At 32.8% G+C, this 17,568-nt stretch overlaps 1 protein-coding gene across 2 annotated transcripts; it reads right to left on the bottom strand.

Moving 5' to 3' along the window:
• Positions 1–207: 207 nt before the first annotated feature.
• LOC149193644 (calcium uniporter protein 3, mitochondrial-like) lies at positions 208–2,393 on the bottom strand. 2 transcript variants are annotated; one of them, XM_089406802.1, is made up of 2 exons: positions 1,779–2,393; positions 208–823 (listed from the first exon to the last, which is right to left on the bottom strand). In XM_089406802.1, exons 1-2 carry the CDS (start codon positions 1,788–1,790, stop codon positions 404–406), a joined length of 432 nt encoding a protein of 143 aa, XP_089262928.1. In that variant the 5' UTR covers positions 1,791–2,393; the 3' UTR covers positions 208–403. The 2 variants fall into 2 exon arrangements, with proteins under 2 accessions (XP_089262928.1, XP_089262927.1); XM_089406801.1 differs by having other exon boundaries at positions 1,779–2,390.
• Positions 2,394–17,568: the final 15,175 nt, after the last annotated feature.

The raw sequence follows: 17,568 nt of genomic DNA, 5'->3' as shown, positions 1-17,568 counted from the left end.
TTAGAATTATAATAAATTGTTGAATAAATCATTTTACATTAAGGTAGAAATAATGTTTAAACATTTACAATAATACATAGCAAAAGTGAAAAATCTTAGACACCAACTTAATGAATAGAGTGAAGATGAACTAAAAAATAGACGAGCTAAAAAAATAAATTTTATGAAAAATTATATCTTAGAATTTATAATAATTCACAACCCTATTAGAATTATGATTATAATCATGGTAGCTATACAGTATGGGGAGCTGGAAAGGCTATCCTTATCTCAAAATGCTAAAGATAACAGGGAGTTGGATTGTTTAATTTGGTTGCCATATTTTGGAAATCTACAATAAAAATATGGTATGAAGTGATAGAAAAAATGAAAAGGAATAGCCCTAAATTACATGTAAAAGGCCCTAACATGCAGACTGTTTTAATGGTGACCCGACCATCAATCGAAGCTTGTTAAATCGTTCAATATCGAAATTCCTCTTCTTCATCAGTCTCTTCTGCCTGCTCTTGAAGCGAGCTTTGAAAAGGCCCTCGTAGGTGGGATCAGTTGAAGTTCCGAGGCAAAACATGTAGCCCGATAAGAAATAAATGGAGGTCAAGTGGAAGCATATGGGTTCCATCACATCCCACGATAGCTGCCAGAAGGTGAGCCACATACAAACTGTGGTCTGGAGGCTCAGAAATCCGAACCCGCACCATAGCTCTCTCCGAACTATTTTCATGGCATGCAGGTCTATTGCGGCCTTTTGCTTCTCCATCTCTTCCAGCTCTTCACTGCGACGACCGTCTAAAAGAGGTACCACTTTCTCAATGTTCCTTGCTACCTGCAAAAAGCAAAGTTAACAACTTTTACAAGAAAAAAGAAATAAAACTATAATACAAAGAAAAGAAACGAAATATAATAACTATCAAAGATTTTTTTATATTCAGGCTATTAAGACTTATTTTATTAGTAGATTTCTGGAATATTTTTAAAAGCATAATTGGTTTAATTTAGTTGTTAAGAGTATTTGTTTTTAATAGGTAAGATGTTCAAAACAAGAAGTGTAGAGTATGTATTCCTTGGTAGATTTAGCAGTTAAATGACTACGTGGAAATAGGTTCATTGTCCCACAAACAAAAGTTCTCATACACCACTCTGAGCTTATCTACATCGCTGATTCACCCAGGACAATCAGCCATATCCGTCTAATTGCCTAATATTCCACAAATCAGCAATTAACAAAGGGTCTCATACACCATCCTAAGCTTGAATCAGCCATGTCTGTCTAATTGCAGAGTATTGGGCAACTCAGCAATTAACAAGGGGTCTCATACACCATCCTCAGCTTATCTCAATCATTGGTTTGCCATGGGCAATCAGACTGGGATCCCATACACCATCATAAGCTTATGGTTGGCCCTGGGCAATCAGCCATGTCAGTATAATTGCTGAATATTTGGCCAATCAGCAATTAACAAGGGGTCTCATACACTATTCTCAGTTTATCTCGATCTTTGATTAGCCTTAAGCAATCAGACTGGACGTGTCATATTCTTTATTCCACAAACCAGTAATCCAAATAAAAATAGTTTATACACCAATTTGATATCTAACTTAACAATAACCTAAAAATGAGATAATAATAATTTATTTAATTTCAAAATATACCATCAAAACAGGAATGTGTAATTCGATGAATAAAAAATCCACGACTATGATGATAGCGGAATCAGAAATTGTTTGACCGAGCCCGAAATATTTCGGCCATCGACATATGTTAGGAGAAAATCCAGTACCTGCTCCGGCATGAGGTAGACGCCATCGCCGACTATTAGAATCTACCCGGATTCATCGAGCGATTTGACAACTTTCTTGACATCCTCCTCGGCCGCGAAGTCCATACTAATACAGATCTGTAATAATTCCTTGCGAGAAATGCAGGCATGGGGTATTTGGCGCAACTTTTTAATTAGGGAATCTACCTGCACGAACCTCAGCAGCCTTCTCCCTTCCTCCACAGATATTTTCCCTCCCTGCGGGCTGAGCACCTCCTGGTGAAGGCGGTCTCTCGCAGCGTTATTCAAATTCTGTAACTCCTGTCGCCAGCGATCGCCATGGATCACCGGGCGCTGGGTCTGAGAGTGTGGGGGCATAGCCACGTCTAGCCTTTGCAGAAACCAAGGATCGAACCTATGGAATTTATTTGTCTCCATACATTCAGCGGGTCTGTTGCCATGAAGGGCATCCTGAGCCTTGAGCAACAATTGTGGCCCTTGAAAGGCGTGACTGAGCAGTCTGCGAGCAGCCATTGATGCAACTCAAATACATGAATACACAACATAAGAAAGAACATGGGGCACCCTACGGCATCCTCGATTTTTATATTGGCCACTGATTAACATTAAGCGTCGGCTAGCTGCATTTGAGTGATGAAATAATTGAGTGCGCGATATTTGTTGTGAGGCTTAAAATTATGGAAGATTAGTGTAATATTATTTAAGATTCGATTTGTTTTTAATGAGATGTTTTTAGTGGGATGTTTTGGAAGTTTTTTTTTTTTGGGTTTTTTGGTTTTTTTTTTTTTTATTTGGTAAGATTTTATCGAAATCATAAGTTTGATGGGTAACTTCTGGACAATTGGACAATTGAAGTGTTTGCAAATTTTTTAGAGTCAAAACATTAGTTTAAATAACACATATCTAAATTTCACTTCAAATTTTTCGGCCAAATTCTAATACCACAAAATCCAAAAAATCACACTAAAAACAACTTCTTAAAATTCCAAAAGTTTGAGACGGTTTTACAACTTCCACGTAATAGCACGAGGCATAAAAGAAGTCATGGCGTCACTATCCCCAAGTGGTACCCTGTTTGAAGCTAAGATTGATCACGTGGATAGACCTCACGACACAAGGCTTCGAGAGCTTGCCTGCACCTTCCAAGAAAGCAACGAGAAACATTAAACACACAAAATCAACGCACTATAAGGTTCCTTGTATTTTTCTCACATGGGCAGAAGCAGTCCTGTCATTCTTTTAGGTATTGTTTTATCTTTTTGGAAGTATATCAAGTTACGAATTTTTTTTATCCTTCAGAAAAATGAATTATTTATTTATTTACTAAAAATATTGTAATTTTGTTTTAATTTTTGGAAAAAGAAATTTATATTTTGTAGACGCTAAAAACATTTAGTATGTGTATTTTAACCGTTCAGGAGAGTGAAAGAACTAAAAATAAAAAATACAAAGAAGATATTATGTGATATAAAATCACTTATCTTTTTTTTAACTTTGTATGATGGACAATAGGAACCTCTGCCAAATCATTTTAGGTCATCTCTAGTAGATGCTTTTTGTTACAATCGAACTTTCTCAGAATCTCAACTTTCTCTCTGAAGCATGAATTCATTTTGTGCTTGTCATCTCATCTTCTTTTCCGCCCACTACTTCATGATGTTCCTCTCCATGGAACGATTTTATTTCTGAGTTGTATTGCATATGAGGTGCATGCCCATCATGAACTTGGGTATTATAATCTTCTTGTTTTGAAAAGTCCTCCTAGATTTCGCCTTATTTCTATGGAAAAAGAGTATTAAAAGATTACCATTTCTTTTTTTGTTAGTGGCATGCCCCTTTATTTTGGTAGCTCTTTTGCCAAGGGGCATGAGCTCTAAAGATGTCTTGTTTGAAAACATGTGTGACATCTGAATGTTGTGTTTTCATAGTCCAAAATTTGAATTGATTGGAAGTGTCTATGTTTCAAAAAGATGTGGTTAAGTAGACCCTTGCTTAGTTCTATTTTTATACATATACAGGCAAAGGTGAATAAACCTTTCTCATTCTTTCAACATTGATCTTTCTAGAGGAACCCAAAATGTTCTCAACACCCTTTAGAATCTTAGGATTCAAAAGAGAAGAGGGAGGCTTGGAAACCTTACCCAACCTCGTATCTTTGTTACCACCATTGTAGAAGAATCAAACTTTGGAAAACAAGGGGTGATGAAAAACCTTGTTCTTCCCCAAAACCAAGGCTCTTCCTTCAAACCTTTCTCTAGATCTTCTTGGGAATCAAATTGATTAGTGAAAAAATGTTTTGAATAGAGGTAAATATCACAATTTTTGGAGCATGTCATAAAAACCCATTGATGTTAAGCTTTAGGCCCTTGAAAAAACCGTTGAATGTGAAATCCACAACCTTTGATGATTGAAGCATAAAAAAGAGTTGAATTACCTCTTTTGGATTTACTTCCAGAACTAGCACTTGTTCTAATTGTCAAATGATATAAGGTCCTAGACTCAACTTTGGTTGTTCCATTGTAATGGAACGTTTCCCCCAAACCATGTCCTTGTAAGAAACTGAAGCAGTTGGGTTCCTATAGCCCAAAGTACATGGACACAACCTCAAAATCAATACAATAGTGGAGTCCATAGTTATGTAAAGGGAAGTAGTTGCAGGTTTCGTCTTTCCCACCAACCTCAATGGAGGAGAACAAGGAGTTTTTTCAATTAGATCTACTTTGATATAAAGTTAACGATGGGATAAAACATGGAAATCATACAAACTTTAATAGCCAAGGGGAAGGAGTTAAAATAATGAATGCCAACTCATAAGCTTGCTTAAGAATGAAAAAAACTAAAAAATGAATTAAAACGTCTTCTTATTAGGTAATTTTTTTTATTTAAAATGTCCTTTTGAATATATAAATAAATTTAACCTTTTTTAATTTTTTTTAAATATATAAACTAAAATTCAAACTCATAATTCTAATAAATCATTTTCTAATTTCCAATTAAATTTAAAAATTAAAAAAAACAAAAACAAAAACTTAAATTACTTCCACTACCGCATTAAATCACATATAAATAGAACTTGTGTACTTAAATAAAAGTGATGAGTTCCAAATGACTAATTTAAAGGTGTTGATAAAAATATTGTTTACTTTGACAACTTAATTATGATGTGTCCTCTTTCTTTATTCTAATCGATAAACTAGGAAATAGGAGGAAGAATAATGAGAAGAATTTGAGGAAAAAAAGTAGTGTAGAGTATAGGAAGAATAATGAGAAGAATTTAAGGAAAGAAAGTAAAAGTAGAGTATATTTAACAATGTAAGAGTAAGATTGAAAAAACAAAAGAGAAGAAAATATAGGTAATTTAATAAATAATAAAGTTATAAGTTTGATGTTTATGTGAATTTTTCAATATTATAGTGTTTAATTAAAATTAAGATTAATTATATATAGTATGTAAATTTATAAAATTTATGTGGTTTAATTAATAGTCAATAGCATTATTTTGATAAAGAAATCTCCATATTTTTGTGTTTAATTATTTTGTTTTTGTTATATTGATTTGCTGTTCTTTTCACTAGTGCTTTTGTGAATTGTAGGGCTTATGGTGATTTTGTTTATGTTTAGTGTGTTTGTAGAATATAAAGTTTTATAAAGAACTAAGCTCAATTGAGCATTAATTGGTATCACAGTAGCAATATCATGTTGAAGAATTGCAACTACAACAGTTGAATTTGTTAGGTCGAGATGCATATGAAGGAAGAAGAATAACCCTAACTATAGTTTGATAGGTATTATGGAGATTTGAAGGTGAAAACTAATAAGGAAAGGGAAATTCCAATGTGTGTTTGGAGAGCTCAAGGCAGATTTAAATATGGATGTATGTATGTGAAAATAGCTCCAACCTTTGACTAGGGTAGAGCTACAATTTGAAGAAGAATATGTACACCATAAAGTGTGGAGATGTGTCACAAAATATGAGTAAAAATTGGAGGTGTGAGTAGGAGAACATATTATGAGGAGGACGCCTTATAGGAAACTTGTGTGGAGGTGGAGAGGTTTATGATTAGGTTTGAAGTAGTGTAGGTGTCCCAAGGGTTTGGCCAAAAAAACAAATCCTAGGAGAGGGCACAAATAACCTTTGTCCAAGAGAAAATTTTGAAGACTTTAATGGAGAAAATCATACCTTTGATTGAAGTTGAGGATCTCCAAATAATGGAGTGGATTTTGTCAAGAATGGATGCCTTAGAGCATGTAGAGAAAATTGATTCCGTGGTTGGAAAAGAGGGAAGTTAAGATGAATACCTCTTAGTTGAGGATAATTGTGAGAATGGTGAAGCAAATGAAGATTGCGATGAGAAATTAGAGTGTGCATTGAAGGAAGGTGAGCCTTTAGAGAAGAGTTAAGTGTAGAGGAAGATATTCAAGTAGTGGAGGTAAGAGGTGTTGAAGAATGTAAGTAGGTTAGGTCTTCATAATTGTACATGGGTCAAAATGAAATATACTTGTCAAAAGAAAGCAAAGGAATTTTATTATTAATTAAATTGACTTGTTAAAGCATGGGCTCCATGCTTGGGTCAATTGTTATAGGTCAAGCCTCCATTGTAGGCTTTAGGATTGTTTATTTAAGTCAAAGTAAAAAAAAATTGGTCAAAGAATCATTAGAAATATCTATCCGAGGACTACAAATTTTCATTGCAAACATCAAGTCTCCTTGCATGTCGACCTTCAAAATAATTGTCTACTAATCGACAAATAACCTCATGTCGGCTTATTTCATTAGGAAACAACTATATATAAGCATAAGGACTTCGCTTAAAACACAATGAGGCAAGTTTGGATCAATTTCAAAGAATGAGTTCATAGAAGATCGGTGAAATCACAGTATAGTAGAGATGTAACTTCACTCAAATTGCATAGAATATTTTCAGTGGAATTAAGTGACAAGGTTTCGGTATACCACGAGAACAAGTTCATATTTTCATTTGGTGAAAATTTTAGAGAAGAATTAAGATACTTATCTTAGAATAATTCGGATTACATACAAAAAATGAAGGAGGGCTACAGTTCGAACTACATCAAGGTATTTCAAAGTCTATATATATTACAAAAGGATTGAAGTGTATATGTATTACATTAAGAGAATTGAAGTCTAAACCATGATGTCACATTACAAGGCTACCATAGAACGAAGTATGATGACAAATCATAGTACTCTCTGAGATCAAATTCATTGTTAGGAGTAGTTCTAAGCATCCAAGACGATAAAAGGTCTAAAGCCTCCTTAGTTAAGATATATAACTTGAAGGAACCTTCACTACAGGCAGAAGTTCATCATTTAAGGGCTGAGTTGGAGTTCATCATTATCACCAACATGTTACTAGAAGAATACCAGTCCTCCTACACTTGAAGAATAGATTGAAGTCCTCCTACATATTGAAGAAAAAATTGAAGTCTAAGAACTAAAGCATTCTTTTGAGGACTGCGAAAGGAATCTGAAGTCCGTCCTATGGAGAAAGAAATACAACCTTACTCTTTGAGGATCTAAATTAATAGTCCAAGCACAAGGAACCAACTCAAATAAATTGAGTAAGTATTGTCACTTTTACTTACTTAACAAGATGCATATGCAACAAGTTTAATGGGGTATCAAATCAAAGGTATGTAAACACAAGGTACATATATTCATGAGCTTTCATACTTTCAATAAATATAATCTTAAATGGTTCATATAATCCTTGTTTATAGTCAATTTAGGCTAAATATTGTAATCCCTAGATCGTATGAAAATCTCATATTAGAAGCTTAATCCTTGCCTTCTAGAGTTTAGAAGTAATCTAGGATGTCAAGCAAAATTCCTAATGTTGATTGGAAGAAAGAATAAATTGATCTTCGATATCATAGGATTCCATCCTGCATTGTTAAATAGAAAATCTAACCTGATAAAATCAAATCATGTTCTTGGTATCACATGTTTTGCTTGAAAGTATTACAGGTATAAAATATCATGGCTCAATACAAAGGGAACACTCTAAGAAATTGTTACAAGGTTTGTCATGGACATCTCTAGGTATGCCTTAGACTATACACCTTATAAAATTATCTTAATATAAAAGGTATGTTCATCATATTTTGAAATTTGCATTACATTACTAACATCGTTATGTCTAGCTCTCTTGAATCATGAAGATTCTTGATTGGGTGATCCAACATTAGATAAATCTACCCTCCTTGTATCTTTGATTACTCTTATGGAACCCTAGAAAGGTTCATTGTGAAAAACCCTAACTTAAGGGTATGTTGATGATAATGTGTGAAACCCTAACCCGCTTAGGGTTATTGCAAACTGCTATTTGAAGTTTTTGATGATGTCATGTTTGGGGTTTTGGTATGATTATGGAAACCCTAACTTGTTAGGGTTGAGTGGTAATGTCTAAAATCCCAAACCTTTGAAGAATTGGTAATTTAGGGTTTGCTATGTTCTTTTATTGAAAACCTATATGTTTAGGGCTTAGTAGGGTGTATAAGAAAGACCCTATAATGCATTAGAGATAAAATCCTTGGCATGTGTGTGTTTTTATGATCAAACCCTAGTCTGATCAAGTTTGTTACATATCTAACTCTGATATTTGTAATTGGGTTTGACTAACACATGTTATGATATGCTTTTGCATGGTGATGGGATCCTAGATGTATGCACTGACCTAATTGTTGATGGTCATGAGTCCTAGGGTTTGGAACTAAGACCTAGTGGAAGTTTGATTCTCTAGGATGATAGTATTTGTGAATTCTAGGGTACTGTAATTAAACCTTAGTAGGAGTGCAAATATTTGATATATGATGACAATGTAACAATGTGAGATTTGTGTAAGACCATTGATGTATGATTTCTGGTTATGATTGATGTTTGTTGAGAATAAGTGAAATATAGGGTTTACAATAAATACTAGTGGAAGTAATTCATGTTGTTGGTTGAGCTATGATTGGTTTTTATCTCATGTATGAAGTCTAGTGTTTGTATGAAATCCTAGTAGAAAGTCTAACATATGAATTCTGAAAATTGTTAGATACATTGTAGATCTATATTTGTTTGAATTATTTCTAGGGTTTGCAATATGATGTAGTAGAGTATGTCATACCTCTGGAAGAAACATTGAAACCCTAAATGTAATGAAAGTTGTGATGAAATTCCCAAAGCCTTGATCAAGTAGTCTAGGGTTTATGAAAAAACCCTAGCAAGAAGTTGAAGAGTATGAGTCTCTTGTTTAAAATTAAGTTTTGGCATCTGATATATAAATTTGAATGCTTTCGTGGTTATGTTATAGTTAACTTCATGCTTCTATATATTTGGTTGTACTTGGTATCTAAGTTGTGCAGGTACACAATCTTCAAGATGGTGAAGATGTTCGTAAACTAAGTTGATATGATAAGCATGATGTGAATGATGATGATCATGATAACTCTCATGAGAAGGATGGAAGCCATCATAGATTCTCCAATGTTGCAGGAAATAAATTGAACCCCATATTTTAAGAGGGAGCTTGAATGAAAGATCTCCCTAAGTTGAGAAGGAGCCTAGATGAAAAATATCCTTAGATGAGATGGAGGTCATATCATAGTCATAATGGACACCATGATCGAAGAAATTGGAGAAGTTATTTTGAAGGGCTGATAAAATAAGAAGAGCTAGATCTATTTGAAGAATATGTTGTTGCATGGGACGTAGGAAGGGAAGCTGCATGATTAAGGAATCTTCTGTCAATATTTATTTGGAAAGATCTAAGTCTTACTTTGAAAAGTTGAGAATAAACATGAATTTTTATGGAAGACCCCGCAGGTTTGTGTCTATTTACATACATTTGAAAGTTTGTTACTAATTTGGGTTGTGTTTGTACAAGTAAATCTCTCAAAGGTGTGATAACTTATTTTACATGATTAGGGTTATCAATTAGTTTGATAGGTAGAGATTTGTTATCGATCTATTTGATCGGGGAGGATTTTTTACCAATTGGAAAGTTGAGGCTTTGTGTGAGACATTGCATGGGAAGACATCTAGTCGATAGTGTGTGTTGATTTCTAGTTCCCGAAGTAGGAAGGGTGGTGTTGGTCATGGAGATCTCACCTTGAATACACACCTAGATCCTTGGGTTGATGGTTAGTAAGTAACCCTGATGGTACCTAGAGAGGCTGAGAGATTTAGTTTTTCTTAGTCCCACTCGGATAGATTTCCCTGGTCAGGAATATAGTCCATGGCATTGTGGTGCCTAAACCGTTGAGCGACCTTGGAAAGATTTCCCTTGTTAGGAATATATTCCATGGCATTGTGGTGCCTAAACTATTCATAGATTATGTGTCTCGATATCTTCCATGTATCTCTATAGTTATATGTAAATATGAATACCTCCCTCGTTAAGAGGGAGTGTTGAAGAATTTCACTAGGTTTTGTCTTCATAATTGTACATGAGTCAAAATGAAATATACTTGTTAAAAGAAAGCAAAATATTTTTTATTATTAATTAAATTAACTTGTTAAAGCATGGGTTTCATGCTTGGGTCAATTGTTATAGGTCAAGCCTCCTTTGTAGGCTTTAGGATTGTTTTTTAAATCAAATTCAAATTTTGTTTGGTCAGAGACTCCTCCATCAAGTCTCCTTGCATGTCTTCCTTCTAATTAATTGTCTACAAGTTGTCTTATCCAAATAACCTCATGTCGAATTATTTCAGTAGGGAAAAACTATATATATAATCATAAGGACTTCGCTCAAAACACAATGAGACAATTTCGGATAAATTTCAGAGAATGAGTTTGTAAAAGATTGGTGAAATCATAGTATAGTAGAGATGTAACTTCGCTCAAATTGCAGAAAATATTTTCGAATGAATTAAGTGACAGGGTTTCGGTATACCACAGGAACAAGTTCAAATTTTCATTCGGTGAAAATCTCAGAGAAGAATTATGTTACTTATCTTAGAATAATTTGAATTATAAACAACAAATGAAGGAGGTCTACAGTTCAGATTACATCAAGGTATTTCAAAGTCTATATATATTACAGAAGGACTGAATTTTATGAACGACTGAAGTGTATATGTATTACATTAAGAGAACTAAAGTCTGAACCATGGTGTCACATCAGAAGGTTACCATAGAATGAAGTATGATGATGAATCACCACAGGAAAAGAAGGATAAAAGACCAAGGGAGGATGTTTCCCCTTCAGTTTCTGAAATTCAGGGGAAAGAATTAAAAATATACAAAATGATGTAGAAAATTAATCCAGTAGAAGAGTCTGTGCAGGAAGAAAATGTACAATCTATAATAGTCTTGGCAGTTCATTATACTTCTACTTTCCCTTGAAATGAAGACATTTTCATAGGGTCACCATCATCTTCAGCTTCTCAAGAACCACTGGAAACATCTCAATCAGGAGACTTGGTCCATGATCGAGCTGAACCAAATATATTTGCAAGGTATAAGGAAATTAAAAAGAACAATGAAATTCTGAAAGACGCAACTTATTGTCAGTTCTGGAAATAAACAACATCATCAGAACACAGACTTGTCTTTCTCTTTTGATACTTAGAAAGGAAAGATGCAAATAGATTTCCTTCAAGCTAAAGTTCCTTTTCCTAAAACTACAGATGACTACAAAATATCTATATTTTCTTTTAAGATTTTTCCATCCTATTGATCAAATGGACTTGCACAAGAAAACAGGTGAAATGTTGTATTATACCTTGACAAAGTCAACAATGATAGCGTCTAGGCTTCAGGATTTAGTCAACAATATTCAATCTCAATTAAAATTTGAAAAAATATATTTTTTTAGCGAAAGAAACTAAGATAAATTCTTTAGAGGATTTAGTGATTAAACTAGGATATGATCTCATTAATGTGAAAGTTGTTGAGGACATCATTAAGAGAAAAAATGTTGACATTGCAGCCCTAAAGAAGCAGCTCAAACATCCATCCATTGAAGATCCACAAACAAAGGAAGGTGGTCAACTAGAAAAGGAAAAAGAAGATATGTTCAAAATTATCATTGAACAGAATGGACAGATAAAATATATGGATAGTGAAATAGAAAAACTGCTAAAGGAAAAAGAACAGTCAACTCAATTAGTAGTCATTCCTCTTGCAGTAGTTTCAATTACAGGTAAATCAGCAGCAGGGGCTTTTACTTCAGCAACTACTACAACAGAGACACAGTCTACGGATACACTAGGAGAATTAATAAAAGTTGTGGAAGAATTTTCTATCAGAGGGTAGGAGATTGAAAAGCTGAAAACTCGGCTTGATAATCTCCAAGAGAAAAAATAAAAAATTGATAATGTGTATTTTTTGGAGCTTCAAAACACTCACAGATTAACTTAGAGAATTGAACTTTTAGACAATGAATATGCCATGGCACATAATTTCACAAGCAAAGGAAAACATTTGGGTATATATTAATGGAGCCATGTTTGAAATTTGGCCTTCCATTGAAATTATTTTTGAGCAAGAGGAATTGGTGTAGAAATAAAAAGAGGTCATAGAAGATATAAAGGAAAGTTTGGGTCAGAAACCAAGTGAAGCTACTTCCTTAATAAGAATTATGAATTCAAAGAAAAAAGAAGAACTAGAAGAATATGAGATTATAGACAAAACTGAGACAATTTTTTAGGTAAGAAGAGTTCTTACAAAAAGGAATTTAATTCTACAGTTAGAGAATAAATTTCATAAATTGGAGGTCAGCATTCAAAAATTCCACAGAAAGTTCAATATACTACATGAAAAGGGGCTTCCAGGTTTAAAGGGAATGGGAGATAAAGTAGTTCAGCTAGAGGATTATCAACAAAATTTATATTCCATAACAAGAGATAAATCCAAATTTTCCACCATAACGGGAACCATTACAGGGAAATATTTCATGGAAGGTTTGAATTTCGACTTGCTTATCAAACATGAAATAAAACATTTGTTTGTAACTAGACCCACTTTTCAGAAATATACCGATGTGGATGAAATCTATAGAAATTTAATCAAATTCTCCACCCGAGATGAAGACAAATGGGATAAATTATGTCAACTTCTAGAGTAAACATGTATTCATTTTTAGTAGCAAAGAAGAAGCCTTTTTAGGCCAAATCATCACCAGAATCCTCGAAGTCAGTTCCAGAGAGCTTCAATAGTTTTAATTTTCCTATATTGTTGTACTATTTTTGTAAACAATATTTTTAGGAAATTTTGTAGAAACATCTTGATATTTTAGATCAAGATATTTTGATGAATTGTATAAATACTTCATATATTGAAGTACAAAGGGTTGGAACTCATGTGAAGAAATCATATCTTTGATGTAAATTTTTGCATCTAATGAAGTGATCATTTCCATTAATACAAAAAGTTTTTTCTAGGATTCCTGTGTTAGGTAATTGGTGAAGTTTCCTCTCTTGTAAAATTGTTATTTTCTAGTTTTCCATATGTTCTTTCTATATCTATTGTTTAAAGAAGATAAGGGTTGAATTTGTTTAAATACACTCTTCTCTAGCTTATAAACAATATTTATGTTTTCACTCTGATATTAAGTATATAATTCATCCTAGCGTGCTCTATATTTAATTGAAACTAAATCCTTTCATCTCATTCATCCCATAAATGCTCTAAAGATCAAAAAGCATGTCTGCCTTGCCCTGTTACATCTGTTATGATATTATTGTATTTGATCACCCTAAGACTTATGACTCCATTTCCCAATGGACTTTCCTTGCAATTTCAAATATAACTTTGAAAAAACCAAACTCATAACTCAATAACTAGCCTAATATCTTAAATCAACAAATGTAAATCCACTAGAGAGATCCCTCTCTAAAGCTAGAAGGGCAAGATCCCAACTTCTAAAGTGGTTTTTTGGTTACCTTTGGGTTTCTCTCATAGCCTTGGGAAATTACGGAGTGATAACATGAGGCACACAAACCTTGACTTTAACCCTACAAAATCGATTTATTTTGGCATATTCTTGCATAACAAAAATTTCTATATGCAAAATTAATGTTAATTATTAGTAAAAAGGTACTCTCCAAGTTGAATCATTTAATTTGGCCTTGAAATGAAGGTTCGACGTGCATTTTTGTGAAGCAGACAAAAATAGCCTTGCTTCACTAAAATGCACGCTTAGACTTCATTTATTGGCCAATCTAATTGATTCAAGTTGCAGATGATTTATTTAATTATTTAACACACTTTGAATTATTATATGTTTACTTTGACCCTTAAATAATTATTCTTTAGATTTCATACAACATTCCAATTTTTTCTTCAACTTGCATTATGTGAAAATTACGTATAGGTTTTTATTCAACTTGTCGTTGGGTAAAACAATTGTCCCTTTAATTCATATAAACAGTTCCAACTCTTCACACTAATTGTCAATCTAGGTATTTTTTTTATTAAAAGGCTATTACATGAAATATATGAAAGTGAAAATGATGATTAGTGCTAATGAATCTCAAACTCAATTGTTGTAATCACACTCTCAACAATTCAAGACTCTGGGTGTTACACTCTCAAACATTGTTCACACTCTCAAGAAATAAACACATAATGCAGAATAAAACAACTTTGTCACATTGTCACTCTTATTCAGAAAATAATAGCACTTCTGAAAACCACTCTCTCAACAAATATTGAAACACACATTCAAATGAAATGAACACACCATCAAATTGTAATAGGAAATAAATAATTGTCACACTAGCAAAGGGACTAGTCTAGGACCTATGTTGTTACACAATACAGACGTTAGAATTTCGCAGCCATTAAAGCATGAAAAAGACTAATAATAATAGTAACAACAATTACACATGAATTATAATTGAGAGGAAATAAATCAAATAGTTACAGTACCTTCCTAAATAGTGATCCTTGCTAAGAAGGAGGGCCCTTTCTTCCTAGCAGGGGATGGTACACTACACAACACACAAGCTAGTCAACAAAAAGGTATGGTGCCATGAATGATTGAGGTTTAATGAAACAATGGCATGCTTAGAAAAAAGAACTCTTACCACCATTGTTTCTCCAGGCGTGTTATATGTATATCTCTAACCCTTGTCCCCTTCTTACTACTACATATTCTCCTTCCTCTGGCGACTGGTAACTAGCTTTTGATCCTCTAGCTTTCTCCAAGATTTAGTAACATTTATTAGAATTGTTGCATGTTTTACATCATTGGAATGACATCTTAATTTTCACTTAATTGAAAATTTATTATGGTACATATGTGCACTTTGATATCATGTAATATGATTATGGTTTTGTTTCATATGTTATAATATTAGAAATATAAATTAAATATTAAACATTGCATGAAATAAATAATAAATTTTCATTTTGAATGTTTTTTTGTAGAACATGGGTCTTCTAGAAGATCCCATTGATCTTGAGAATGTTCCATATTATGGTGGGTCTGGTTCAAACATTCGAGATGATGATGATGAGGTAAATGGAGAGAACACTAAGGCAAACGACGAAGATGATGGCATTGATGGTGATCATGATGTTGATGATCATTATAGACATGATGATCATGATGATGAGCAATCTATTAGTAGTATCCAGTGAAATTAATCATATAGACTCCATCATGGATCATTGTTGATAAATCATCATGGTGTCGCTTTTCATGTTTATTATCATATGTATCATTTTCACCTGCAGTACCATATTGAGTTGTATAATTTTGACATGTATTATATGGGTCTACATTATGTGTATCTCGTCTCAAACCAACAACTTTATTTATTCATAATATAAAAATATCAGTTATAATTACATATATATATATATATATATATATATATATATATATATATATATATATATATATATATATATATATATATATATATATATAGATATATATATATATATATATATATATATATATATATATATATATATATATATATATATATATATATATATATATATATATAATTTTATTCCAATGTTGTGGTGTAGTCTGTAACTATAAGAAACCTGAAAGGGCTCTACTCTAGAAATCTCTATGATGTGAATATGGGCTTGCATTATGTGTAGTTAGTCATAACTAGAAATTTTTTTTATTAATAATATAAAAATATTGGTTATAGTTTAAAAAAATGTTGTTAGTTTGTATAGATATCCATTTCCCTTTAAAAAAAAATATAAATGGTATGCTATAAAATATTTCAAATGCAATATGACTTACTCTATAATCATATAAATTATTTAAGAGGCATGATATACTTAAGTAATCTAATTGAAATAAAAGAAATATTATACTAATAAATGGAAGCTATAACGTAAGCATCATGAGTTGTTAAAATGGAAGTATAATGTGGATAAAAAATGGAAGTAAATTTTGACATTAAATTGGAAGACATAATTGGAGATATTACTGGCTCTAAATAGAAGCTAAATTGGTTTCTTAATAGGAAGAAAAATTGAAGGCTAATTAAGAAGAAAACCCAACACTAAAAGGAAGAAAAAATTGGACCTAAAAGAGAAGCAAAACCAGGTGCTAAATAGCAAGCAAACCACAAGGCTAACAAGGAAGTAATTCTAGAAGCAAAAAAGGAAGAAACAATGGAAGCCAAAATAGAATCACACTAGAAGAAATATTGGAAGAAAAACTTGGCGCTACCTAAGAAGTAAAAAAGGAAGCAATTTAGGTACCAAACAACGAAGTAATAATTGAAGCGATACTAGCAGTCAAACTTAGCATTACCTAAGAAGTGAAAACATAAGAAAAATAGGTAGAAAATAAATAAGAAATAATGGAATCAATATTAGAAGCCAAACTTGGTGTTCCCTAAGAAACAAATGAAGAAGCCACTCAGGTAGCAAACCAAGAAGTAATAATGGAAGCAATACTAGCATCCAAACTTGGCGTTACTTGAGAAGAAAAAGCAAAAGAAATTCAAGTAGCAAACAAAGAAGTTATAATGGAAGCAATATTTGAATCCAAACTTGGCATTCCCAAAGAAGCAAGAAAACAAGCCATTCAGGTAGCAAACCAAGAAGTAATAATGGAAGCAATATTAGAATCAACAAAAGACATTATAATGGAAGCCATATTAGAAGCTAAAGAAGATACCATAATGGTTCAAGCAAAGTTAGATGCAAGTAGAAATGTCATATTGGAAGCAAAACTCGATGCAAGAAAGGATGTTATAGTGGAGGCATAACCTGAAATCAATTAGGAAGCTAAAAAAGAAGTTATTTCCAATGACATACGAAAAGAAAAACAAGAATCACAATTGGGAGAAAAGCTAGAAGTACAAATGGACACAACAGTGGAAGCAAGAATGGAAGAGACAATTCCCGTTGCTAATCTAGGCACTATTCCTAGTGCTATTCATGGGAGTATTTCTAGCACCCAAGTGAAGATGTCACTTTGTGTCAGGTTTAATGATGCCAATAGAAGCCAATTCGCATGCTTAAAAACATTGGATTGTGGTGTTATTTCTGGCACTAATGGCTTGTTTTGTTGCAGTGTTACTAATATTAGTGTCATGATAAAAAACCTCTACTAGAAAATAATTGTATTTATATCATGTTTTACTAAGATAATTTGCATCATCTAGAACAATGAGTATATTCATAGATATTGTATTCATAGCATGTGCCTTGTACATACCACTTTATGGTCTAGACTCATACTTCCTACATCAATTATAAGTGTAGGTTCATCCAAGGATGAAATCACATGCTTCAAATGGTGCAATATCACAAAGAACCTCATCTTATAATAGTAAGCTAATACATGGTACATTG

This window comes from Pinus tabuliformis, chromosome 2_2 (genome assembly GCF_031772625.1).
Source record: "Pinus tabuliformis cultivar Carrire ecotype Pingquan chromosome 2_2, CPIR1, whole genome shotgun sequence".
Taxonomy (NCBI): Eukaryota; Viridiplantae; Streptophyta; class Pinopsida; order Pinales; family Pinaceae; genus Pinus; species Pinus tabuliformis.
Note: the sequence above shows the minus strand (reverse complement) of the source record. Positions and strands in the feature narration are given on the sequence as shown.